This window comes from Montipora foliosa, chromosome 2 (genome assembly GCF_036669935.1).
Source record: "Montipora foliosa isolate CH-2021 chromosome 2, ASM3666993v2, whole genome shotgun sequence".
Lineage (NCBI taxonomy): Eukaryota > Metazoa > Cnidaria > Anthozoa > Scleractinia > Acroporidae > Montipora > Montipora foliosa.
Genome location: NC_090870.1, coordinates 4,921,404 through 4,949,254, shown reverse-complemented (window position 1 = coordinate 4,949,254; position 27,851 = coordinate 4,921,404). Strand labels below are relative to the sequence as shown.

The 27,851-nt window shown below is 37.7% G+C and overlaps 2 protein-coding genes across 5 annotated transcripts in view; one reads left to right on the top strand and one right to left on the bottom strand.

The window, feature by feature from the left end:
• Positions 1-3: 3 nt before the first annotated feature.
• On the top strand, positions 4-10,822 carry LOC137992163 (46 kDa FK506-binding nuclear protein-like). Its single transcript, XM_068837310.1, has 7 exons — positions 4-152; positions 296-547; positions 1,509-2,248; positions 4,491-4,574; positions 6,026-6,155; positions 7,007-7,055; positions 7,705-10,822. Exons 1-7 carry the CDS (start codon positions 143-145, stop codon positions 7,781-7,783), a joined length of 1,344 nt encoding a protein of 447 aa, XP_068693411.1. The 5' UTR covers positions 4-142; the 3' UTR covers positions 7,784-10,822.
• Positions 9,460-27,851, bottom strand: part of LOC137992162 (coiled-coil domain-containing protein 18-like) — a 21,432-nt gene continuing 3,040 nt past the window's right edge. For 2 of the 4 annotated variants that reach the window (XM_068837305.1, XM_068837309.1), the window contains 12 exons: positions 24,251-24,350; positions 23,051-23,139; positions 22,254-22,368; positions 21,586-21,726; positions 18,152-18,388; positions 17,233-17,322; positions 16,349-16,414; positions 15,712-15,800; positions 12,694-12,752; positions 12,214-12,305; positions 12,008-12,059; positions 9,460-11,053 (listed from right to left, as the gene is read on the bottom strand). In XM_068837305.1, coding sequence (XP_068693406.1) covers positions 10,857-11,053; positions 12,008-12,059; positions 12,214-12,305; positions 12,694-12,752; positions 15,712-15,800; positions 16,349-16,414; positions 17,233-17,322; positions 18,152-18,388; positions 21,586-21,726; positions 22,254-22,368; positions 23,051-23,139; positions 24,251-24,350 — 1,327 coding nt within the window. In that variant the 3' untranslated portion in view covers positions 9,460-10,856. The remainder of the gene's footprint in view (positions 11,054-12,007; positions 12,060-12,213; positions 12,306-12,693; positions 12,753-15,711; positions 15,801-16,348; positions 16,415-17,232; positions 17,323-18,151; positions 18,389-21,585; positions 21,727-22,253; positions 22,369-23,050; positions 23,140-24,250; positions 24,351-27,851) is intronic. The other 2 variants (XM_068837306.1, XM_068837307.1) reach the window with 2 other exon arrangements.

Genomic DNA, 27,851 nt, shown 5'->3' with positions numbered 1-27,851 from the left:
GAGGACAGCTACCCGTCAGCCCCTTCGCTATGTTCACTTTCATGCGCAGGCGCGTTACCAAACGAAAAGATGGCGTCCAAAAGTTGACGAAGTTGACTTGATTTGAAAGTCGAGTTTTCTGCCCGTGGCATTACATCCCACGATGTTTTGGGGTAAGTAAATTTCTACATATATCAGCTGTGTTTTCTCTTTGTGTCTACCTGAAAATCGTGGGTAAAACAGCATAGAATGTCTCGGATATTACGTAAATTTTGACCGTACGTAATCAAAGAAAAATTAATTCTCTCGATTTCAGGGGTTACGCTAGATTCTGGCAAGCGATACACCCAAACGGTGGAGAAGTCCTTCCACTTATCAATGGCTGCACTAGGCTTTCAGAACTGTTCTACATTGCCGGTTACTGTCATGGTTGAAGTTGATAAAGCACAGTTTGCATTGTGCACATTGCAACCTGGCAAAATTCCGCAGCAGTCTTTGGATTATTGCTTTACTGAGGGAGAAGAGATCACTTTCTTCATGGAAGGCCCTGGAGATGTCCATTTAACAGGTTTACTCTGCACATTAAATTTTCATTGGGAGGACTCTGTCAAGTCAAATCACGGCTAATACACAATATACGAAATGTTCATTTAAAAAAATCATTAACAATTCCCTAGCAAACATCGATAAAAATGTCACGTGCATGAGCTTAAACCCGATAAAACACCTCTCATTAGCATCCTTTTTTCTAAAGAATAGTAATGAGGCCAGCATGTTTTTTTTGTACATGTATGCCGATGATTATTTTCTCCTCACATCTTGAACCTTTGTTTGTACTCCTGAGGGACGTGCTTTTTGTCTGACACTTGCAGACTGCAAACAGCAGATTGCATAACCCTAACCCTAACTTAAAATGCTAGTTATAGAAAGCTAACCATTTTAAAATGGGTGCTTAGCCTTAAATACTGTTTATCAGTGCTGGTAATTTTCTGAAAACTTTGAAAATAATTGTGTGTGAATTTAATCTTTAAGTGCCCTCGGGCCCATGCGATTACATAAACATATCAAAGAGATTTTTTCTTGTTTTTGCGATTGACTCGTTACAAACAGATACCTAATGCCAATACAATGTACAGAGATAACTATGAAGGATAATGTAGCTTGCCCTAGCCTTCTCCCCAAAGTGAAATGTATGGTTCCACTTGATAATTTGATTCTTCTATTCTCTTGAGCATTTGTCTGAGGTGGTATAAGTTGTTGCTCCTTATCATCTTAACGAGTTACTATAGTATTTCTTAGAAATCAGTTTTGTGAAACAAACTAGTGATAAGAAGTCATGACGTTTCAACCACTCCACTTGGTTATTTTCAAGTGCAAGTAAAATTATATAAAACATTATTACTGTGTTTCAATTATCACAGTAATTAATTTTTGCTTGCACTTGAAAATGACCCCAGAGAGGTCGGAACATTGGGACTTCTGTCATCATTGTTATTATTATAATAATATTATATTTATTTCCTTGAAAGGATATTTGATGGAAGAACCAAATGCTCTGGAATTTGAGGAAGATGAAGAGGAAATGACAGCTGACAGTGATGAGTCATCTGAATCAGTGCCAGATGCTAATTCATCAGATTCTGAAGATGAATCACTCAGTGATGAAATAACGTTTGGTAATCTACTTCACAGTGAAGAAATTGCAAGCGATTCCGATGAGGAGGACAGTGACGATGACGATTGGGATCCATCAAAAGATAATCCAAAACCAAGGAAAAGGTTTAAAAAGGATAAAAAGAAAAAGAATACTGAAAAAGAACAAAAAAATGGCGACCCTGCACAAAAAAAGGGAAAACTAACTGAAAGAAAAGCACAAAATGTAAATTCAGTTGGTAAAACGGATAGTGTTGGTGATAGAATTAGTAGTAATGATGATGATGATGATGAATCTTGGACTCCAGAAGAAAAAGTTGAAACAGAGAATAAGGTTAAAGTGAAAAAGAAAAACAAAAAGAAGAAACAAACTGAAACTGTGGAAAGTGCGCAAACTCAAACCCAAGTGAAGAAAGTAAAGAAAAAAGATCATGAAAAGAATGAAACTGAAAATGAAGGGAATGGAAGTATAAATGATGTCTCAAGTGCAACAAACACAAACAATTTAGACTCATCTGATAAGTCCAAGAAAAAGAAACGTAGCAAACATCAGAATAAAGATTCTGGACTGCATGCGAGCCCTGTGGCAAAAATGGATGAATCAGGAGCCTCTGAGGTAATGTTTACTTTAACCCTTTTCCATCCAAAGGGCCCCATTGCAGGGATGCCAACCTCTGGAGATCTAAAATCTGGAGATATTTTCCATCTGGTCTCCCCAACCCCCCCCCCCCCCCCCACGATTAACTCACCCATTTCCCCTTCCCCCCAAAAAACGCACTCACCTACCCCTTCCCCCCCTTCAGAATACAAGAATAATCTATTTTGAACAGGAAATTTGCGGGAAAACAGAGCACTTATGTCAATAATTTTTATTGGTTAAACGGAAAAATCTGATCAATCAATCGTTTATACGGCTGTGATAACAAACAGAGCTTTGTTTTGTTCAGAGATGAAGAAATGCATCAACAAACAATGAAACAAGTTTGAAAAAATCAAATTTTTTGAACTTGGGGATACAATTTGAGCCTCCAATGGAGCAAAGTCTCCAGAGTTGGTTTTATCCGGGAGATTTGATGGCCCGTACGGGAGACCGGGAGATTCGTTCCGTATCCGGGAGACTCCCGGATAATGCGGGAGAGTTGGCATGTATGCCATTGACGAGTAAAATCTATATGTCACTCTTGGGCCTGAAAGGGTTAAAGTTGAGAAAGGTGATCTGATGTCATGGGCAATTACAAAATTAATGGTCATTTCTATTGCCCTTTCAACAAAGACTTGAAACATCTCGCCTTCTAGCGTGGAACACACATTTCCTTTCTATCAATATGCATTTTACGTCCATTGCCCCTATACCAAGAAAATCTCTTCCCCCTTGCTTCCCATTGTTTACATGTATGTTAAATGTCTGTGACCCAAGGTTTTGGTTGAAGGGAGGGGCTTATATAAGGAGTTAACAACTTCGTAGCGTTATATAATGTGTTATGTCATAGCGATACAATGGGACTGCAGTTATTAGTGCGAGGAAGGGTGCGAAGAAGGGTGGCAGCAACACACCCTGTCAGTGATTGTATGGGGATGGCAGCAACATCCTGGCCATGCGACAAATGAGGGTGGCAGCGACACACCCTGAGCATAAATGGGCAATAGAGTAGGGTGGTAGTTACACACCCTGCAACATGTGGCTGGAAGTGACAAGTACTAATGTGAGCCTGCAAAATGTGGTGCAAACCACAGCTGAGATGGTGGGGTAAGGGGCCCCACCCAACCTGCTGCAAGCAATGCAAAGTGGCAGGTGTGCACCCATACTTGTAGTCCAGCGTTATTGAAACAACAGGCCAGGGAAGTGTGAGGGAAACTAAAGAATAACTTGTACAAAGAAAGCCTACAAAGTAACAATAACAAGTAAAATTCACTCTTAAATTTCACACGACAGGCAAGAAAACATTCTTTGCTGAGGTACTGTAACACAACTGTTGATGGTGATGGTTTGATATTTTTGTGAGATTAAGATGATACGTCAGTTGCCTGGCAATTTCTTGGTTTTCACATGATGTCATGGCGGCCATGTTGGTGTCCCTAAATTAAGAAACAGCGGCCATGTTGGTGCCGTGACCCAATCCTCCAGAATTATTAAATTATGCCACCGTTTTCTTTTGCTTAACCCTTTAAGCCCCGAGGGGTTCCCCATTGACGAGTAAAATCGTCTGGCGTTAGACAGAGTAAAATCTATAAGTGCCATTTGGCACTATCGGGGCTGAAAGGGTTAAGTGGGAAAACATAGCTGTTGATAACGTGAGTGAAAACCAAGAATAGGCTTAGAGATAACTGAAATGAATATCAGTCACAGGCAGGTAAAGGTCTTGCTGGATTTCCTGGGAATGTTTTTCTTAAAAGAAGTTTCTTAGGGAAACATTTAATAATAAAAACTAACAATAAAAAGTACGAATTACATTTGTTGTGGGAGTAGGGCTGGCATAGTGGTGAGAGCACTTGCCTTCCACCCGTGTGGCCTGGGATCGATTCCCGGATTCCACGCCATATGCGGGGTTGAGTTTGTTGGTTCTCTACTCTGCTCTGAGAGGCTTTTTTGCTGTCCAAAATTCTATTTTCAGTTACTCAGATGGAACAAGTCTGTTAATTGATGGAGATTGGCTAGGACCTACATTCTTTTGGGTTATCTGATTGTGGCATGGGATTTTGAAAAAAAAAAATCAAATTTTTTCACAAGGGATAACACAAAGTGATCACGTTGATCATCAAGGCGCAGGACGTTTGCTGAAGCAATTCAGCAACGGGGTCTTATTTTATTTTATTAATAACTAAACAATCACCATTTTTGTTGATGCTTTTATTGACAGACAAATAAAAGAAAACTACCAGGAGGTATTGTGATGGAGGACTTGAAGAAAGGAAATGGGCCAGTGGCAAAGAAAGGGCAATTGGTAATGGCTAACACCCAAAGTTACCGTAGTAGTGAGAAACAAGAAAGTTTCATATGCAGACGTGAAAAACAACGGGAAACAAAGATTGAAAATGCTTCATCAGACTAGTCTTGAGTCAAGAAGGTCTTATCTGTCTTTGATAGAATGTTACAAGACTATCCACGGCCTAAATGGTGTTAGCTGGGCCAATTACTGTGAATTTTTTTCTTATGACCAAACAAGGGCAAATGAATTACTTAAAGGTGCACTGTCATGAGCTGCGCATGCTCGAGTTTGTTTGCTCTTGCGCTCACAGAAAATTCTAGCCGCCATTATGGATTCATGCGTGAGTCACGTATATTGGCAGTTAATGAATTCTATGTCAAACACAGCGCTCAGAATTTAATATTTACCTGTCAGGAAGAACTTTTCGGATCAATAAACTTTTGTAAATGTGAATGTGCTTGCAGTACAAAGCGAAATTACTTTCGCTGCATGCTTCGTAGCCAGCATCGAATTAAGCTTGCAGCCAGGCGTGAAAAATTCTTTGCTAACCCTAACACTTTTCAAGTTTTCGCAAGACGCTAGCGCATGCGCAACTTATGACAGTGTCCCTTTAACAGCCAAGGGCTAAGATATTGTTATTTTCATTAGCTCTAATAATTAAACAATGGAACGTGCTCCCTGAAGAAATAGCAAAAGAAAACAATTTTACTGTTTTTGAAAGTAAATTCGAGAACGTTTTTAAAAATTAGTTACTTGTAGGAATACTGTATTTTTGTCATATTTCATTATTACGTTTTTCTGTTACAAATAATAATATAATCAGGGCATGAAAGTGGCCAGTCTGGTGCACTTTCATGTCCTGATATTAATATAACGGTTTCTCTTGAGATATGTCCAGGTTTGCACCCAAATGCTGCAAGTTTTGCAAAAGTCGTGAGTCCTAGTTGGGGACTTTTCTTCTTTTACCTTTTACAACTTGTGATTTTTTGCAAAATTCTCAATTTTTGCATTTGCATGCAAACCTGGATATAAGTGCCTACGTCTGAATGTGTGTTTTTTGGTTATAAGGCACAGCATTTTTTAGTTAAAAATTGTTCTGAACTAGGGCTACGTATATCTTCGGCTGAGTATTTTCGCTCAACAATGATAATTTCGCCAATAATTTACCAAGCAATAAATTAAAAGAACAGAAGTTATGACAAAACATGTTGGCCATTGACGTTTTGAAACATAGTGTTATGGATCTGCTTCTCTTCAGTCTTCATCTTTGCTTTGTATTTTGAACTCATTGTTGATGTTATTTGCATCTTATGAAGCATCTTATAACCAAGTCTCTAGGCATCAATATGTAAACTTGACACAAACAAGTTGGAAAGTTGGAAAAGTTAATTGAGTATTCTTTGTAGGGCTGTAAAAGAATTTCCTCAAACTCTGCTCTCTTTGTGCTATTTTTCCTTTCTTGTCAGGTTCATGTATACTACAAGGGTAATTTAGCCAAGAGCAAAAAACAGTTTGATGCTTGTTTGAGTGGTCCTCCATTTTCCTTCAGACTTGGTGCTGGAGAGGTTATAAGTGGTTGGGATTTGGGTGTTGCTGGTGAGTAAGAGGCAGTTACTTTACTTGTGCATAATAATACGACGACGATGGCGGCGGGCGACGGCGACGACGACGACGATGACGACGTCGACCACGACGACGACTAATAATAATAATAATAATAATAATAATAATAATAATAATTATTATAATTATTATTTATGTGAGGACAAGCTTCAAAGAACTCAGAATACTGCTGCAGGTCTACACTGTAATAATTACTGGCTCTAAGCACCATAAACACATTACCCCTGCACTCCAAGAGTAACACTGGCTACCAATTAAATCACAGATAATATGCAAAGTTCTCCTCAAGTACTCTGTCCTCTCGATCTATCTTACCTCCTACAAGACTGTCATCCACCACATTTACGTTTATCCTCCAATTGAAATCACTTCTTACTATCCCTGCTGTGAATACCATGATTTATGGCAAACATGCGTTTTCCTTTCACGCACCAACATTATGGAATACACTTCCTAATTCTGTCAAATGATGTTGACACGAACAATGAAGATAATATTATTTTGGCTTAGAGGCTTCAAAGAAACCACAAGAACCACAAGGCTTTCACACAGAACCTCCCACAGACAGAACAAAGATGACTAGAGACAACAATGGCTTAAAGACATCAAAGAACTTTATTAGTATTGATCAAAAAAGGCTAATTTAAGTGACTGTACGGTCGAAAACGTTTTGGTCCCTAAACTTTTTTTTTTTGTAACTTTTAGCCTTTTTTATAATCATCTTAAAAGCAACTATCATGACAACTTTATTAGTATTATTTGCAAATAACTTGCTTGCAGTTTGCAAAGTATCTTTTTAGAAATCCAATCTTGTTTTCATACAGGTATGCAAGTTGGAGGCAAAAGAAAACTTACCGTACCGCCCTCAAAAGGGTAAGATTGAAACACATGTCAAAATTTCCACTGGTTCTCTTACCTTTACTCTTGTTCTCTGCTGAAAATTCTACTTTGGGTGGCAGCAGTGTGGAGGGGTGCTTAGGGCTGAACACACACATGCATGATTTTTCCTTTATTACTGGGCTACCCAAGGCTACCCCTACTACAGTGATGCCCAGTCATAAATTCATTCAATTCGTGGCGTTAGAAATTGAATTCCCATGCGACGTTGGCTTTATTCTATGATTTCATTGGCTCCAATATGCTCTCTTGGGATGTGTAACTTATAGTATAAGGTGCGATTTCATTGGCTTCAATGGGAAATGATACATATGCATTGGAGTATTCTGTGGTAAATATAAATTGAATAAGTATTTGAAGATTGGAGGAGACTTCCCTTGCAAGATACCTCGTGTTAGAAGCTAAAACATTAAGTGTGCACTCAGTGTTTGACTTGAAATGCTTTCTTCACAACACCCCCCAGGATTCCCCAGGTCTGGCCCTTGATCACGCTCAAAAGACGGCAGCTGTAACCACCTCCTTAAACATTTCTTCATGTTCTTCACAGGTAGCCCAGTTAATGCTCAGGAAGCATTCTTGTTTTAGAACAGAAATGCTTACGCATTTGAATTCTTTTCTACTGTAGGTATGGCAGTCAAAAGAGGGGACCAATACCACCAAACAGCACTTTAGAATTTGAGATTCAATTAATGCAAATACAATAATTATTATTATTCTGAATGAATTTTGAAGCCAAATTGCTTTTGAAAAATGATATTTTAGAATGTATAATAATATTATTATTTTGTAAAAAAAAACAAAAAAAACAAAACAAATAACAGTCATGACATTGTTACTAACAGTAAGTGCTCATTGAAGAAAAAATGCCATGTGCCACATTTTTAAAGTGTTTGATTTATCATGAGGCCAACAAGTTTCAAACCTTAGTTTCAAGCAGAGGATTGTTTATTTCAAATTAACTTAATGATCTACCACTGCTACCGTAACTTGTGGGTCAAGGACAAAATGACATCAAACACTCAATCTCCTATAAAGAATGTATTGTGTATGAACATGACTGATTTAGTACACAGTACTGGAGTTTCGGGCTTTCAGACAATTAAACTAGTCTCTTGTTTAGTTACTATGCTGCATTCCAACTCAAGTGAGTCTTGTTTTTTCTCTTCTTTATCAGCTCTTTTGAACGCGAGTATTTGCTGTTCATAAAATCCAAAACCTCTAGTCAAAGTAAAAACCTTTGAATCAAAATTAAAGGTCAAGATTTTGCCAGTTGGGTTTTAAGCAAACAAACTTTCATTGATTCCGGTAATAAATTAAAAAGAGAAAAGTAAAATTTTTATGGTAGTGGCACTTAATAATTCTTTATTTTCTTTGAAAGACAGAACTCAGCTTTCTAAAGTTTATTTTAAAAACATTTTCAAAGTCTACTCGATTATTTAAGGCTTACTTACTTACCACCACCTTCTATGTAGAGATTGCTGTGTGAAACAATGTTTGGAAAAAGGCGTGCATCATACCCACATCATATTTGAATTTGTAGTCGTTCTTGTTCAGTCTCACAACTCCCTTGACATGGATCAGTGTCAGATACTTCCTCATTTGGAAAAGGTATTATCTGAGGATCCCTCAATTAATGCAAGCACCGGTAATTTGCCAGGAATGATCCAGCTCAAATTATAATGGGAATATCATGGTGTCTGCAATCAAAGTAGTTATTGAACTTGAAGAACCCTAGTACAAACCCTTTAAGACAGTCTATGATGTTCAGATTGTGAGACAACTTACCATTAATATAGCAGCAAGGAGAAAGAGAATGATGTAGAATGAAAATGCACCAATAAGCCATAGATTTCTTTGACAGTCATTTTGTTCTGATATACCGCAAAATGCCTATCATTGTGACACAGAGGTTGCCAAGTGTCTTCGACGAGCAGATCGGTAGAAGTTTCATGTTTACAAGACAACAGAGATGATAAATCCCGAACTGATTTGAAGGACAAAAAGCAAGGTGTGGCTTAAAATCATTTTTCTTGGTTTAATTTCATTTCAAACCAGTTCAATTTTGATTTTTCTTCGTCTAATGTTGAACTGGTTTAAGAAAGTTTGACCTAGGAAAAAATTTGACCACAATATGTGCACCTGGTATTTTTGGTTATTCAGTTGAGCACATCTTTATACAGTTACTTCAAATATCCATTGCAAAAAGCCATGACATTATTTTATATAATTATTTATTTTTTTAAGTGCTACTATGATGAATTTTGCATCTTTCTTATCTAAGCCATTTTAAGACATAAGCTTGTGGTCTCTATGAGAAGAAGAATGCTGTTTACTATTTTTCAAATATCTCTTTTTTTCCCAGAGATATTCCAGTTTTATAAGGTGGAAATTAGTGAAGTGATGATGTCATAAAGTCAACTGAACTTTGATCACATATGATGAAAAGAGATATCTCAACCAATTTGTATCAGAAATGCTTGATTCTTTGCAGCAAGATTCTAGCTCCACAATATGTGCATACCAGATTTGTTACCATGGCAACATACTGGGTTCCAGACCTCCCTAATTTTATAGGCTTTGCTGGGCACCTTTGACGTTCTATTTTGATATTTGCCAATGGTGCCTCGTCGGCATGATCCTGCAAGCATGTAAATATGTTAAGTCGAGTTTGTGGCCTTGTTAAATGTTTTCTCACTTGAGATCACCAAAATATTGAAATCAGGTTGGAGGGAACTGGAAAAGAGTGAGTTATCATGGGAACCAATTTCTTGATAGCCGTAGGTGTGTTGCCTGTAGACCTATTGGCCCACCAAGTTTCAATGGTCTCTACTGCAAATTGACCCAGATAGCTCTATTTGTATACGTGATGTTATATTGGGTTTAGTGAATGATGTCATCAGTCCTTTCATTCGCATATTTGATACATTTTTCAAACTTAAATATCTCCACAACCACTGCAGATATTTCCAAATGACAAACAAACCTAAGAATTCAAGGGATAAAAAGTTGATCATAGTAGCACTTTAAAGGGCTATAAAATGAAATAACAAAGGTAGTTTCACTGACCTCAAACCTTCGATTCCACAAAAAAAATTCTTTTGGCATTAACTGATGGCACACCTAGCAGCAAGTTGTTTGGTGAAAAGCCATGGTAATATGAAGCACATCTTTTGTCTTCCACTTTTGAACGCGTTTTTTATGGCAATGGCGCTGTGATTGGCTACCCGAGTGGGCAAGATGGAGCTATCTTGCTCGCTCGGGATTTCTCGCTTGGTCCCGCAAGATCAAAGATCATTTTTTTGGTGTTTTAAGTCATATAATAAATCCTTTATTGACCAAGCTTGTTCGGTCAAGATGGCTGGATATTGGCCTTGTTATTTTTTTGCATGTTTATGGACCTTGACTTCGTCTTGGTCCATAAACAGGCAAAAAAAGAACTTGGCCTATATCCAGCTATCTTGCCCATATATATTGCCCTGCAACTTCTAAAAGTATTTGTGATATTAATCCTCTATTTTACTCGGCCCCATGCAATTTTATGGTACAATAAAAGTAGAATTTTAGTGTGCAAATGCTACAAAATATGTTAAGAGATTTATCTTTATCAAATTTCGATGTTATGGACACTTTAAGGAAACTGTATCGTCTTCCATAAAGTGTTGGAGTCTCATCATTTTGTTATCCTGGATATAAATAAAAACATTTTCACATCTTCAAACAGACTCCAGACTGAGGAAATCAGCTTTCTCTGACGGTTGGACCTTTACATACTGTATGTCAGCTTGAGGCTGACCCTTTTGCAGAGGAAGTGATTGTTTCAGGACAAGCTGTTGAAGCAGCGGTTTGGTTCAGTCCACTATCTTTAGTTTCAAGTAGCTGTTTCATGATGGTGTCTCTCTTGGTTACACAATTCCTTGTTATTTCTTGAATAGAATCAAGAAAATGAGAATGAAACTCTGACAGGGCAGTCACTCCTACAACAAAAAAATTAATAAATACTATTACATGTTATAAACCTTAATTGAGCAGTAAGTAAAGGGGAGCTTAACAGTTCCCTCTGTGGTGGAATGCATGGATGATGTATTAAAATCAACATTGAGACACTTGGTTCATTGTTGTATAATAAGTTTATTCTTAAAACAGACTGAATTGCAAGGAAACTACCTTGAGACTTTGTCCAAGCCTTTAAAGTGCCCCTGTGACCAAAAAATCAATTCATATTTTTCTTTGGATTTCAAAACTTTGTTAACAAAATACTAAGTGACCCACGTTTTTAAGCCTTGATTTCAAAAAGACACCTCTTTATTTTAACTGGAATTTTCCTATTTAATGGTCCGCCATTACTAACATTATGTTCTTGAGAGAGTTGGATCCAGGAGAAAATGACGTCAAAGGCTCACTAGTTTAAGAATGCAATAGGTGTGTACGCCGCAGAATTAATATGCAGCACGGGGGTTTTGGGCTTTCAGACTTTTAAACTCCCGCTTTGCACATAATTATAATAAGCTGCGTTCACACGCTGAAATTTTAAGCCAGTGAGCGTCTGACGTCACTTTTCCCTGGATCTAACCGTCTGAGGTCCAATCGGTCAGTTTTGAACGTGAGTAATGGCGGACTGTGAAATCCAAAACTTACACTCAAAGTAAGCGGCCTTTGGATAAAAATCAAAGCTCAAAATTTTGCTAGTCAGGTGTTAAGCAAACACACTTTCAAAATCTGAAGGAAAAAAGGAAGTGGTTTTTTTGATCACAGGGGCACTTTAAGTTGCATCTGATTGAAATGTGCAGTGTAAGTCGCCCAAAGCCATATTTTAAATGGGAGCCTAATGTAACAAGTGAGCAATATAATATTGTTCATTATTGGAATTACTTTAATTAATTATAAAAAAATTATCCAATAATAATTATCCAATAATCAACTTTCAATACCTCTTTCACCTTGTTGACTGTGTGACTGGACCGATTCCAGGGCATCAGATAGCTAAAGTTTGATTTAAAAAACAAATTCTGTGCAATTAGCGGTACTAGATGGTTACTGTTGGAGGACAGTAATATTATCATTTGCCTTTGTTGGGACAAACACTCATAACAACCCACTAACAGATCCTGAGTTGAACAAAAACTTGTCATTTTACCTTTGCGGCATTGTCCTTAAATGCTGAGAGAAATTTTTTCAAGCTGTCTTCTGAAGCTGTGTCCTTAAGTTCTTTGTAAGCTTCAAGAATTTCTGTCAAAAGTAATAAAGAGAAAACATTGGTGCTAGGTTTAGAAATTTCTCTGTTTTCCTGTGCCTTACAACACAGTAAAGTTCTTGGGTGACATGAGATACAAGCATTTATTATATCCTCAAAATAATATTGTGTTTCTTTTTAGAATTGGTTTAAATTTCCTTTCATTTCCAAACCATCAGTGGCAATTTTAACCAAAATTCTAAATTTTTAAAAAATTCCAAAAACCATGACTTGAAACGTTCCTCTCGTCCTCCATTTTATATACAGTTTCCAATACTTATATCATTAGTAGGGCTGATGTATTAATCAAACCATATAAAACTCATACGAAAGAGAAAATGTCTTTCACTCAATGACATTGATAAAATGGTATTTGTAACCAACCTTCAAGTGGATTGCAAAGCAGCTCTTTCAGACGACTTTCAAACTCTTTGTAAGCTTCACTGTTGATAGAAAGAATCAGAGAGCTAACAGTTACCGTGTAGAATATCTCATGCATTGTTCAAATGCATTGCTAGAAATCCCTTTAGAAAGAATCAAACATTGAGGAAATGTGGGCTGAGGGAGTCTAACATTTAATGGAATGTGTGGTTCCAGAAAATATCCATACCCCCACCACGGAAGACAATTGGAAATTCCGAGGGAGAGGGGGGGTTAAAGGGCAGTAATTTCCAAGGGGTAGGAGGGTTTCGTGGGAAACTACTTTTCCTAAAGGGTCACGAACCACATACAAAACATTGAAAGCAACATACGATCGATCTGAAGCACAAAACACACTATCGGACGATGTTTCGAAACATAAGTCAGTTTTGAGATAAAGTTAATACTATTAGCTTCAATGTTTCCGTTTTTCTTTGAGTTAGCTAGCGCTACAATCTCCCGAAGCTAAGAACAATGTGTCTTTCCTTTGGGACGGATTCAAACATTTAAAATGGCGGTCTCAACTGGAGTCTCATCCCCAGACTTTCACGTTTGTCTCTTTTTCGTCCAACCAACACTTCCGTTCACTTGTGTATCACTTTTCGCTACCTTCACATGCAGTAAACACATTTTTGATAGGATTTATGTTTTACTGGGGGTAGTAACTCATTGAAAATGCGATAAGACGCAAGTTCCCACCATCTTAACGCTTGTGTGCAACGACATTTTCCTTTTTGTGGGTGGCATTTAGACCACGGACAGGAACCGGGAGTCAAGTTTTCTCTTGTTTGAGTAAACGCAATATTTATTGCGGCATCGGGAAACGATTGTTGAGGTTCAGTTCGTTATGTCAAACTGGAAATTCTAAAACAGGAGTTTGACTACTCATTGGAGGAAGTAAATCGCGCCAAAAACCATAACAGTCGCCCTTTCGCTTCCATCCGTGGCTCAAAGGCAAGCAACAGCGAGGCTGTGTGTCATTTACCGGCGAGAAGGACTGCTGGAGAGTCAGTAAATTTGAAGACTGCACATAAATCGCCATATCTAAGTTTACAAATATGATGGATTATTTTGGCGTCAATAATATTCTTCGTAAAACAATCGCCTTTGTGACGACGTTCACGAAACCTACCGCGTCAACATGTGTGGTCCCTAAATATTAAAGAATCAACCTGAAGAAACTGACAAAATGTGTAGACAAAGGAACCTTGTAAGTTTCTGTTTTATTTACTACAGTTTGCTAGGTTGTTTAAGTGAGTGAAATGTTCTCATCGAAGTTCGTACAAAAACGTGAAACAGTCGACGTGCAACCCAAATGTTTAAGCTTTGTAAAGTTGATAGCGCACAAGCTGAAAGTTTAGCTGGATAATGAGCTTAACAAAGCGTTATATTTTTCGTAAAGTTAACCTTAATGTTTACACTGTTGTAATAAAATTCTACCGCAATTACGTAACTAAATCACTTTCGTTTTTATAAGTAAAAAAATTCTGGAAATTCCTGAGGGGAGGAGGGTCATCAAAGACCCCCCTGGAACGGAAAATCCTGGGGGGAGGGGGGGTGCAAATCAAAAAGTCTTCCGTGGTGGGGGTATGGATATTTTCTGGAACCACACAATGCTCCCATGATTCCAGATCTATGATGCCATACACAATGATAATGGTAAGGGGTTTATCTACTACACTTATCATGTACAGTCTCATGGCAGTTTACAATTCTGACTTACAAAGATAGACCACCAACACCAGGGGTCTCCCCCTACTTTTTACGAATAGTGTGTGGGTTCTTAAGGACGTTCGCACCCAAAATGTTCCCACGTACAGATTTTTTTTAAAACTTGCCACGCAGAAAGGTAATGATCTACTTTTGCCGAAAAGGCAAAAAAATTAATGGGGGTCACCGTGCTCGTTTTCGAGATCGCGAGGTCTTATTTTTAAGACGATCTTAGCTTACAACTGTCAGCAATAAAGAACATACATTAGCGAAATTTAGATCACGTAAACATACTCAATTCAACATAACTAATATAGCTAAATTAACCTTTGCAGCTGATGTCTTTTTCTGAGGTGAAATAGACCTTGAAAAATGATATATATTAGTCTAAGAAAGAAAACTTCGGTCGCATGAGAGCAAAAATGGCGAAATATTTGTAATGGACAAAATCAGAAAAGGAAGTGATCTACGGAAAGAAAAATAGGGGTCACCGAGCATTCAAGAGAGTAAAATCCCTGCGAAGTTGTCAAAGCGATGGTATATTCGCACTGTCACATCATTGTGTGACATTTCCGACAAGACCTGGGTCCACAGCTATCCCATGATGCCACACGCTTTCACGTTCCATTCTTGTGGAAAATGTTTGCGCCTTTAGCATCTTGTTTATACTTTCGTGGTCTGCAATGCATGATGTGTGCGTGACATGTGCGAAAAAATGCGCAGTAGCAATGGGCACGAACGTCCTTAAACACCCACAGTGCTTATTAACAGGATAATAATAATAATAATAATATCATAATAATAATATCATAATAATATCATAATAATAATAAGTGTCAGCAGCTTGATTTTGATTGGCTATAAGCATGCAGCTAATTAATCCTCGCTCTGTTTCTCTTACGTCATACCTACGACAATAGATTTTACATAATTGTGTAGAATTGACGTCACACCTACAGACAATAGTTTGATGCATGCAGAAGTGACCACCTAATACACTAACCAGCAGTTTGATCAGTTTTGTCATGGGGGAGCTCAGCTCAGGAACATTCATAATAAAACAATTATTCGATTCGTTTTTCGTATGATAGCGATAATTATCATGGCCTCAGTTTGTGTTATCCACCTCAGCCTTTGGCTTCGGCAGATACCTAACGCAAACTTTGGCTTTGATAATTATCGCTATCATGTTCAGCCTCATCCAATCATTGTTAATTATTATTATATTCTCAGTTATAAATGGTAAATAAGATTTAGGTCAGTTGAACTTGCCTCACTGCAGACAAAAGAGACTCCACATAGTCAACCTGGCATTCATAAACTTGTTGGTGAAACGATAGCTCTTCCTTGAGTATTTTTATCTGTGAAGAACACAAACAAATTCAACCGTTAAAATGGAAAGTCTTAGAGCAACAAGTTAGCAAAAAGAGATAATAAATCAAGAACATTACCAGAACTTGGAGAAAAAAACATCCATGTACTCCCAACAAAACTGAAACCTACTTGGATGCTCTCGGAACTATCTGAAGCAGACTTCTGGTGGCATAAAACCACAACAATAATACAGCTTTGCACTTGTGCAAAGCTAGAAGTCTTGAGACTTTGATAATGTTATCATTATTATTATTATTATTATTATTATTATTATTATTATTAGTACTATTATTATATTATTATTATTAATGTGTAAATTAAGATAGTCATGAACTACAAGTTCCGACTTTGTGAAATGGTCAACAAAAATCACATACAGTCTGTGACAAAATTCCTCACGATGTAATGTAATTTGCACACGAGTTTCTGAGCCCATTGTAAGAGGGAAAGGTATGGCACAGTGTTTCGATGATAGTAATTTTGTAGATATTCAGCTTGCCTACTTAAACAAAGAAATGAAAGACATTCCACATACCTGAAGTGACAGCATGTGCTTTAAATAGGTGATAGACCTCATCACAACTTGCACCACTGATCTTACCTGACATGATTTAAAATATAAAGAATTTATATGTTTATGAGAGCATACATGTAGGTAACAGGCAGGTCCAAATTTGGTGTACATTTTGGGAACATAATTATCCAATTTATTTCAAAATCAAAATACATGCAAACTTGCATAACATTAATTTTCATTCATTTCATCTTATTTATGCTTTCACATTGGACATTGATTTTAGTTATTAACTTAAAATGTCATTACCAGTCTAGAAAACAGTTGCATAAAATTCTGGATTAATGTTCAATAATAACTTCTTACTAACCCAGCGCGGGGGCCGTACTGGGGAATATTGGCCCTCGGTCGTGGCAGTACAGACCGAGCGCAGCAAGGTCCGTACACGAACGACCGAGGGCCAATATTCCCCAGTACGGCCCCCGCACTGGGTTAGTAAGAAGTTGTTATTGAACATTAATCCAGAAGTAGTTTATTCTATGGCTTTCTAATTACCTTTTGCTTTGTTTTTGCAAGCCCGTAATCGGCCCGTGGGCATTACGGGAGAATAATGCCCTACAATTCAGTCACAATTAGCCAAACAGAGCACGCGTACTATTGCAGCCATATAATAATAATATTAAATCTGCTTGCAAGCTCAGAATTTTGTCATTTCAAGTTTTAGAACAAAAGTACCAGTAGCGTAATTTTCTTGTCTGAAATTAGTTATGTTTTTACAAGATCTGTCTAGCTCGTCTTGCTATCCTCACTGTTGTTGAACCCTCTTCTTTGCTATTCTTTTTTTGCTTGATTTTCATGACTGACCTACAGTTCTCCTAAAAAAATCAAGTAATCTCAAGACTTACCTCTTGCAGCTTTTTTCTGCTCAAGTCTGGCATAAGTGACATGATATTCTCTTCAGTCAAGTCTTCATGGGCAACTTTCTTTAATGGAGGCTGAAAATTTAGTAGCAGCGATTAATATTGACCAAACCCTTGATCATTTTCTGTATGTGGTCTTCAACAATCCAAACAGTGTCTTGTTTATTGTCTTACATATTTTACATGTACTTTGAACTTATTAATTATGATGAAAACAGTGAACATATTATTATTGTCTCTATTTCTTTACTTAAAATTATTAACCCTTTGACACCCAAACCGGCGTCAACCGGCCAGATTTAGTATTTTACTGTGTTTACTACTTGTGAATGGGGAACCACCGGGAGTCAATGGGTTATGTGAAATCCAGCTGGGAAAATTAAAACAGCAATGCTGTTACAGTAAGGCTTGATAGTTTGAGTCTCTTTATTACCAAATTCTCAAAAATAAGTCAGAATATTATTATACTGTCTTGAAGTGCATTTTTAGTGTGTAACAAATTCACTGCAAAAGACAAAGAAGCCTGCAGGCTTAGCTTAACATGACGGAGAAAAAGGTATTTCTTGTAAAAGAAGGTCTAAATTCCACCACAACACTGTTATGGTTCTTGTCTTTGAGCTCTAACTTCAATAATCAGTCGACTAAACAAAGCATAATTTTGGCAGCATTGGTCATGGATCGGATCATCGGATTGGATCACCAGAAAAAAAAAAACATAAGAAAATAAGAAATTTAAAATGATATTTATTAAAATAATTTCAATTTTTAATCAGCAATTTTAACTCACATCAATAATAGACCAAACATAACAGGAACAATAACACAAAAAATGGTTTGCTTGGGCTACTCCCTTTTGCAAACTTTCCTTTCCTGGCCTAATCTATTTAACCCACATAATATTTACATTATTTACCCATGGTGCAGCTGGATAAAGAAGAGATAGATATAACAAGTCCTGACTGCAATCTTGCAACATATCACTGACTGTTCTCACATGCCTTGTGAGTCTTTCCTTGATGTGCTGTGATATGTGTTCACTAGTTAGCACTGCTGATGCTGTAGATGAGCTTTGGTTTTGAATAGCTTCCTTGAGGCATATCATGTTCTTGTACAACTTGCACAGCTTGGATTCCAGTCTTGACTGAAACAAGAAATAAATTATTTATATGTTACCATATTGTAAAATATTATAAATTATTATTATCATTATTATTATTACTATCTATACATGATTTAAAAAATCATTTATATAAATTATTTAAGTTTCTTGTCTAAAACGAAGATGAATTTTGGTCCTCAATGCTCAAACAGGATTGACCCATTGACTCCCAGGGGTTCCCGATTGATGAGTAAAATCATCTGGCGTTAGTCTAGCCGGTTTTGGCTGGTTTGGACGTCAAAGGGTTAATTAAGGAACTCAAGCTGATTGAAGGCTATGGGCTCAGTTCAAGTAATTCATGGGCATCCAATACTCTGTGTTGTAAAATGCCAGAGGGAAATGACATGCTGCCTTGTGATGAAGTACACAACTGTACAATCATACATTTTTACCTTTCTAGTCTTTCCACAGAAGGAGGATAAACTGTAGACCTACCTCACAACAATCTTTAGTAATATTTCTTGTTCATAAACACTAGTAAAGTTTGTTTACGAGCCAAGTGGCCCAGCAGAGCCAGAGCTTACCCCGGTTTCTGTGGTATGAAGTGACTAGGAGTATTTTTTTTACTCCCCCCTAGATGGGATGCCAGTCCATTGCAGGGTTACCCCCAGCATTTTGCCGGTACCCATTTATACACCTGAGTGGAGAGAGGCACCGTGGTAGTAAAGTGTCTTGCCCAAGAACACAATGCAATGTCCCCGGTCAGGACCCAAACTCAGACCACTTGATTCGGAGTCAAGCAAACTAACCATGAGGCGCCTCCCGCTCCTCCCTCTAAGGGGCATAATTTAACTAACTACTTAATAAGTGAGAGCGATGTCGTTACAGCAAAATCTCAAAATCAGGCCTTGACGTATTGACCGAGTGACAATACAGCTCGGCCGAGGAATGGTTCTGAAGAAGAAACTAATTTGCATAATCCATAATCGGCATGTGGGCATTACGGAAGAATAATGCCCTGGGGCTTAGCTGCTCTTAGCCAATCACAGTGCATGTTACATCGGCCAGAGACACTTGCCATATAATAAATAAGGCGTACTACAAGTAAGGCATAATTAAGTACTTTCAAATTGTGTTGTGACCTAAGGGGGGCACAGTGAATAATAATTATATTAATATTGTGGTCCTGCGATCCGACAAATATTATTACTATTGGTAGTGTATGTACTAGAGCGAATTTCACTTGAGGGTCGTAAAACCAAAACCAAAATAGTTACTTTGGCCAATAAAAAAAGGGGGGACAAATTATCCAGTAAACTAATCAAAATGCGAAGTAATTACTGCTACACATAGCCGACACAAAGTGCAGGAAAATGAGCACACGCAAGCTACGATTGGTTTTGGTTTGACTTCTGATTGGTTGAAAAAATGGCACAAGAACTTTGAACCAATCACTGAATGAAGTAATGCAAAACCAAAGCAATTCGCTAATTACCGGTACTTTCGACACTCAATTGAAAACCGCTCTAAAAGAAATCCGGCCAATAGAATTACTGGTGCTTCCTTAATTTATGTGTTATCATATGTCACTGATTTTCAGTGTTATCTCCAATGTTTTACCCAAGTCACTAGAAGCTGTCCAAAAAGCCAAATAGGTTTAAATAAGCCAGTCTGCTAAGTTAAAAGTTAACCGTTAACGAGTGATCCATAAGAACTCTCTGGGTCTACGAACAACTGATGACAAGGTGCTGCTTAAAAATGCACCTCTTATCAGTGTTAAAATGACAAATTCTGGTTAATAAACTCTGTGCAATGACAAAGATCCTTATACACTGTTTAAACAAAGAGTGGGAACTCGTCAGTCTGTGGTGTCACAATGAAAGTTCAGTTGGCTATCATGCTAGTTTACAGGTAGCCTGTCCGAGTGCGTATCCCCGATAGAGGATTTGGGTCGCAGATAGTGAAGTGGAGTCCGGGTGTGGTCTTGAAAGCGGATGGAAGTCGGTGGTATTTGGTCCAGGTGGGCGGTTCAACAAGGCGTGTTCATGCAGATCATCTCATTGGGGCACTTGGTTATAAGGAAAGGTCAGCTGATTTGGTTGACTCATTTGAAGAAGGGAACTGTTCTTTAGAATGTCAAGGTGTGTTAGAGTCTGAATCTCAAAGTGCGTTGGAGACCGAATCTGGTGTAGAAGGAATTGAAGGACCAGAAGGAATCTCACAGTTTGCTGAAGGCAGCCGAAGTGGACCCGTTCCACAAAATCAAAGCTCGAAAGCATCACCGACATCAGGGAATGAGAACACTGTAGCAATTGGGAGTTCACCGGCTGCTGGTGAAACCGAGGCAGGAAGTACTCCTGAAGTAGCATCGAGAACTCTGAGACGCTCCAGTAGAATTCGAAAGCCAGTGGTTAGGTTGAATTTGTGAAAAGAAAAGATTTCTAGTGATTGACTGAGTGTATTCTTTTTTTTTTTAAGAAAACCATTTCGTATTTAGAAAAAGAAAACCGTTTCGTATTTCTTTGCTTTTTTTTGCGGGGAAAGTAGTGTGACATATTAGCGTGACATATTAGCATATGTTAATTTATTCATATATAAGCAGTGTGAATATTTAATAAAGACGCATTCGCCTGGCTGCAGGCAGCCAACAGGTTGTCGTTGATTCCGCTTTGGTTCAAGATATAGTACAGCTGCCTTAACATTCTGAAGTTAACAGTAATTCAAAGGAACGTAACATGATTCAAAACTTAAGGACAGTTGAACTGTGCACCATCAAAGACAAATCCAGTCTGACATTAGAGTGAGATTTCAAAATTAATAAGGGCTTCTAGTGCTAAAAATTAACACAATTCCACGTTGTCCCTGTTTCAAAGGCTGGGCAACTAAACCCATAAATTTGGTTCCCCTGATAAACGCTTAGTTGCCCATCGGGAAACCCCCTACATTTAAATGCATGCTGTGTTGAGATGAAATCAAATGCTCAACTGTGGCAAACTGATTATTATTGTTAACTTCACACTACCATCAGACATTGACATCAGAAAAGCGACAAGCGCCAGAGTCAGGTGCTGCCTATGAAATATATTTTCTATTTTTCGTCGGGTTGTCTGTTGCATTGGTCAACCAACCATTCCATTTTACCAAAAACTAACTAGTCGCCCGGTAAACTTTCTGGTCACCCGGGACAACCGGACGGCCGCTAATTTCGAGTACTGGGCGTTCACAAATGGATACGTTACCACATGTTTCAAGTTGAGGTGTTCTACTCTCCCACTGCAGCAGTCCAATAATGTAACAGGTTGATCAACAGTGTGTTTTGTCTGCTTCAGGAAATCACCCATGAACATAACAGGAAGGGCAAGGTCCTCTGAATCTGCACTCTAAATACAATAATTCTTTTTTTCAGGAAGGGCTTACTCAATCAAGGAGTCATAACCATTATTCAGACAATGTTTTACCCTAATTGAGAGTACCTAATATTGCCTTAAGCTTCCATGGGCCAACAAGTCTACCTTACAATGCAATAGGTCATTTTCTGCCATGGGAGCAGGTCATATGCGTGCAGGGAAAAAGTCTATGGTGTTCACAGTCAGATGACCACAATTGAATGAAATATAAATGAATATTGACAAGCACAGAATACCGTTGTTGTCTGCCTGTAAAATTCAAGTCCTCCCAACAGTATGAAATATAATGGCTACTGGGTAATTCACATGTACTTCCGCTATTGTTACAGGAAAATTGTGTAAGAGCTTAGCCATCACACAATTTTTAGGTTCAAGGGAGATTAATTGGTCCTCCATACTACCATGATTGCAAATCTAAGTTATTTTAATACAGATACATACCTGTATACCGGTAGTCAAAAACATTGAAAATGAAGACATGTTTTGTTCAGTACATGTACCTCTTGACGCTTATGCAAGTTGAGCCTCAATGCCTCCACTTTGTATTCTAAATTCAGCACAAGTTCACGTGACAATGTAAGATAATTGGATGGACTCTCTGAATTGTAAAGACTCCTATAAATTCAGGCATTATTAAAAGCATTATTTATTTGTCCAAACTAATCTGGATGAGAAAATTATTTAAAAACATTCAAAAACTCATTAATAATTCAGAGGGCCATTAATTTGACCTATCAAATGTCACTGCACATGACGCAGCTTGTTTTTCTTGTATGCTAATGACCTCCTCTCACTTGAATCTTTGTTCATACTCCCAAGGGATAGATTTTTGTGGAATGCTTTTGAAGCCTTTCAAAACACCTACAGCACGTGTTCCATCCATTTCCCGAAACAGCAGCTGGTCATCGAGCTTAAATAAAATGCTGCTGCCATGTTTTTTAAACACTATGTAATGCAGATGGTTGAAAGGCAGTTTCTGTTTTTTATTTGGCCTCAAATTAAGAGGTCACGAGCATGTGTAGCTTGCAGTTTTGTCAAGCAATTTGCAAAGCCATATTCTCCTTGGAAGGAGGTTTTTTTTCACAGCTTTGCCACTTCCTCACATGCCCCAAAACTGACAAAACCACCAGCTAAGATGACTAAATTTGCTTTTGAATAAGTAACAGAACATGGAGGTTCTGGAGAACAAAATAAGGATACAGGCATGTACAAGATAATTTCAGGATTAGGAGTAGACTTGCTTTAAAGAAGATGAAAAGTGACTTCAAAATTTACTACTAAATATACTGCTTGCTACCTCAAGGCTTCTCTCAAGTTTAAAAGTTTATTTTCCACTTCCACAAAGACATCTCTACGAGCTTGCAATGCACAGGACTGAAGAAGAATCTATCGCAATAAAAAAAGTCATTTGTACAGTTTTTAGCGGAGTATTTAGTTAAAGTGTACATGACACATTATTTTTATTTTATTAATATTTAATCAATCAAAAGATCATGGCTTTCTGAGATAAAAACAAATTATTACAAAAATTCCATACTGATTTTCCTTCTGCATCCTTAAGCCTTTTAAAACTCGGAAGTTTCTTTTCCGGTTGGGTACAACACCACACTAATAAGGAGACTGGGGATAGTGGAACTGTGACATCAAAACAGGAATGCGGGAAATTTTAGGGATAGTCATTTTGTGTAATTTCATTATTGCAACCAAATACAATGTATCTCAGAAGCAGTTTCAGCAATGTCTGAATCTAAAAAAAAAAAAAAATTTGGGTCCTGGCGGTACGCAATTTTTCTAATTGATTTTTATCGCAGAAAACCAGAATGTTTCCATTGAGTAAATAAAAGAAAATCTGTCATACACACTTTAATGAGTAGTTCTAAGTAGTCACTTCTCTGACATCGTGTCTTTGAAAGTTCAAGCATTTACACTTTCCCTTCTTGCTAAAAAGGCCACCAATAGATTTTACTCTGTCTAATGCCAGACAATTAAGTTTTGCTTGTCATTGGGGAACCCTAAGGCATAAAAAAGGTGGAAATATTACCTAGCCAGGTACCTTGCTGCCCTGATAGCCCACAAACACACGTAATGAGATGAATACTCAATTTTGAAAACTGTCTCAAACTGTCATGTAATATGCAAACACCAACCACAGAGTTCTCAAAAAATAGCGTTTGCATTATGTGTAAGATTGTTTTTAAGTTATGATGTCAGAGTTTGGATGTTGCTTTTTCATGTTTTCTATGAAGGGGTCTACTTTCATCACACACATCGCCAGTATTTCTAAAGACAAAAATAATATTCACGTTCAAGAGAATGGTAAGGATCTCAGTTCATGAATTTATGGATGCACTCGCCAGTAACTTTCTCTGGCAAGGTCATTTTGATTACTTGAAATTCTAAGACTGTTGTTCACAGCATAGACAAATTTGACATTGTTTACACTTTTAAAGAAACTCCTCTTCTAAAGATAAAAAAGCATGACCAATTTTATGCTTGCCTGTCTTTCAAGTTGTATAACTTGTGACTTGAGTAAATTAACCCTTCTTTCATCATATTTCTCTAATGCGGTTTCTTCTACAAGCTGTTTGTACAGAGACCTATTAAAGAAAATATAAAATTGCTATTTATTGTAACTTTCCATGCAAACCTGTTCAAAACATTTACAGCAAAACGTGACAACAGGGATGGCGCAGTGGTGAGAGCAATCGCCTCCCACCAATGTGGCCCAAGTTCGATTCCCAGACTCGGCGTCACATGTGGGTTGAGTTTGTTGGTTCTCTACTCTGAATCGAGAGGTTTTCTCTGGGTACTCCGATTTCCCCTCTCCTCAAAAACCAACATTTGACTTGATTTGCTTTCATCGTTAATTTCAGTTTCCGTTGTCCACAATTAGTGCTCCAGTGCTAGAACAACTAGACACTTAAATAAAGTTTCTATTTTTTAATGTAAAATATAATATTTTTTTATAGGCATTACTTACAGCGGTTATCAGTCAAACATACCTCTCAACAAAATTTTTCATATTTTGAAAGTAAAATTTAGTGATGTTCTTTTGGCGGCAGTTGAATTCATCATGGAAACATTTGACTTACTCAGTAATTTAAGTAGTACACATTACGACTGAGTAGGAAAGGAAAAAATCAATGGAAGGAGAATCCTGGCCCTTGATGTAATATGTGCGAGTGTTTCATCAGGGGTTCCAATCATTGAGAAACAGATCAAAGCACGATGCCATAGGCGGAGTGCTTTTATTGTTTCAAGGTGTTTGGAACCCCTGATGAAACATGAAGCATACCGAGTAAGTTCTTTTATATGACTGCTCAACCTTTTTTTACTAAGTATGAGTGTAATGTGATTATCTTTTGTTTTATTAGACAAGTGATTTATAGTAATTTGCAAAGGAAATGAATTTTCAATATTTGGCTGAGTTTAAAAGGTACATCTTTTTGAAAAATGTGCATAATAGGGTGTGATGGAGACCGAGTCAGAATCACATCGCCAGCCAAAGAAAGTGATTAGGTTAACGAGGCAGTTCCACTTTCAACTAAATATAAAAATAATTGGGTTGTGAACATTTTCGCCGAATGGCTGACATTAACAGAGGTACAAGTGCCGGTTTTAGATTGCAGTGAACTTTTCAAAAACTATGAACTACACAAGGTTCAAGCTTGAGTGCAGACATTGCTGAAATGGATGCTCTGTCGCTGAATTGTTAGGTGTCCAAATTCGTTTTAATCCCCTGGATGCTAAAGATAAAAGGTACTGCAAAAGTTTTATGTTGAATATTAGGGAAATTCAAAATGTGTTGTGTGTGAGTAGTCTATTTGTATGTGTCTTTTTCCAAAGGTTTATTAGCATAATGGTTCATTTATTTAATTCAAGTGATCAGTTTCTTGATCTGTAGTTTCACTGAGTATCAAGATCCATGCACCTGACCAAAATGTGGCACTCCGATTGGCTAAGGAGTGTTCACAAAAACTTGTTTGGGGGGGGGGGGGGGGGGGAAGGGGACTGATGAGAAATTATCTTTTACCTAAAAAGTTTCGAGGACTCCTACTTAATACTATCCCTAAAATCTGAGACACCCCCAAGATACCTCATGGTCACAAACCAATACATGATGCAGAAGTCAGAAGAAAAACAAATTAAGGCAAAAACAGAAAAACGCCTCCTCAGAACATAATGATCTGCTAAGAAAAGCAGAAAAAAGGCAAGGCAAATAAAGCCTTTAGAAAGTTACAATCATAGAGAAAAGTAGTTGGGAAGGTTATGTAAATGAACCATGCCAGAGCTGTATTTCAACCTGCTTCTGTTAAAGCTCAAAAGAAATAGTTTCACTTTCTCTTACATAGCCCCCCTCCCCCCTATTCAATGTTGGAAGGTAAGTCAACAATTTTCCACTGAAACCATTCAGTTTTGCACAACATTGAAGGAGGGGGGAGGGGAGAGAAGCAATGAAGACTTCAAAAGTGCTAACCTTCCCAACAGTTTTGTCTAGGATTGTAGCTTTCTCACCGATACATGGCACAACCTAACGGGCATTCACGATCAAAAAGATCCCAGACCCAGGTCAAAGCTTTAAAAGCAGAATTACTCGCTTCTACCACCGACAAGCCTATCGGTTGAGACTAGAATTAAATTGATGCAAAAGCATGAGGCCAAAAGGTCACATTTACATTAATGCAGAGACAGGGGTTTCCACAGTTTTGTAAAGTAGCGAACATATTTGTGAAAGCACTGGACGTAACATTTTTGACGCCACAAGGCATGAGCTACCTAGGGGGGTCTGGGGGCTTCCCCTCCAGGAAATGTTTAAAATAGAACACTCAGAAATGTTGTTTCCAGTGTTTCTGGAACCCAAGAATCAGTTTCCCAGGCAAGGATTGAGTTCACTCAAATTCTCATTAGAAAGTAAGTTAAAAAATAAAAATAAAAAATGAAACAAGCCCCTCAAATATTGGCATCAAAGTACCAGCCATGGAATGGGAAACCACCGGACGAAATATCCAGCCTAAAACAAAACCCTGGCCTGCTGCAGAGAAAATCAACACCAAGAAAATAAAAATATATCATGAAAACAAACTATTTTTCTTGGAAGAAAAAATATCATGCAGTAGTATGAAGGTCGAAATCTAAAGTCTCATAGAACAAAAACCATTGCAAAATGAAATCTTACTGGAAGTCCCTAAAAGGAACGTCCATTCAAATATGTACTCGAGAGAGCAAAATTACGACAAAGGAAAAAGAAGCCATACCGCATACAAGAGAGTCATGTAGGCCTGTCAACCCCATTTTACACTCTTGAATACTATATTTTGTTAAATTGTGTTTACATTGGCTAATGACAATGATTTTTGTTTTCATTATTTAAGGTATCCCCCTTAAGAGTGTTTATATTTTTCAAACACCCCCACCCCCTTCCTTTTCCCTCTAATTTTTATGGGGGACCAGAGTTGGAAATAAGGAAAAACAGATTGATAGGTGATTTTTTGTGAAGGTTCAAATCATTACCCCGCCCCCCCCAACATTTTGGAAATCCCAATAAAGGTACAATTTTCTGTTGTTGTGATGTTAGTGTCTACTTTATTTGAGTATTCTATTTGAGTTGTCGAAAGGCAACTCACAACGTGAACAGTTCAACTTGAACTAAGAACTAAACTTAGTAACACTTGATGAAGAATTGATTGACAATCAAGGTCTACCTTTCTTAGCGATGTAATAGGCAACTTCAAAAGATCGTACTAACATATGGCGCTCGTTTTCTGACATCTGTGCGAAACATTTGCTTCAGAGGATTGTCATCCGGTATTTTATGGACCACGTGTTTTCGAAATTGATCTCCAAGAGTTTCTCGATTCTCGTGGTCATTTGCATCTGAATGCATTGCACTGATGTTATGTCATGATCGTTGACGGCACTTCTTTGCCAGTTGTTGCTACCTTTTGTAATAAATGCATCGCTGTAGTTTCTACAAAAAGCAAGTCTTTTCTGCCACTTTGTACATATTTGACAGTACATATGATTGTCACGAATTTCAAGCCATTTGAATGCAGCACACCACTTCTTTAAAGTGCGAGCCTTTGGAACATTGCTTGCCA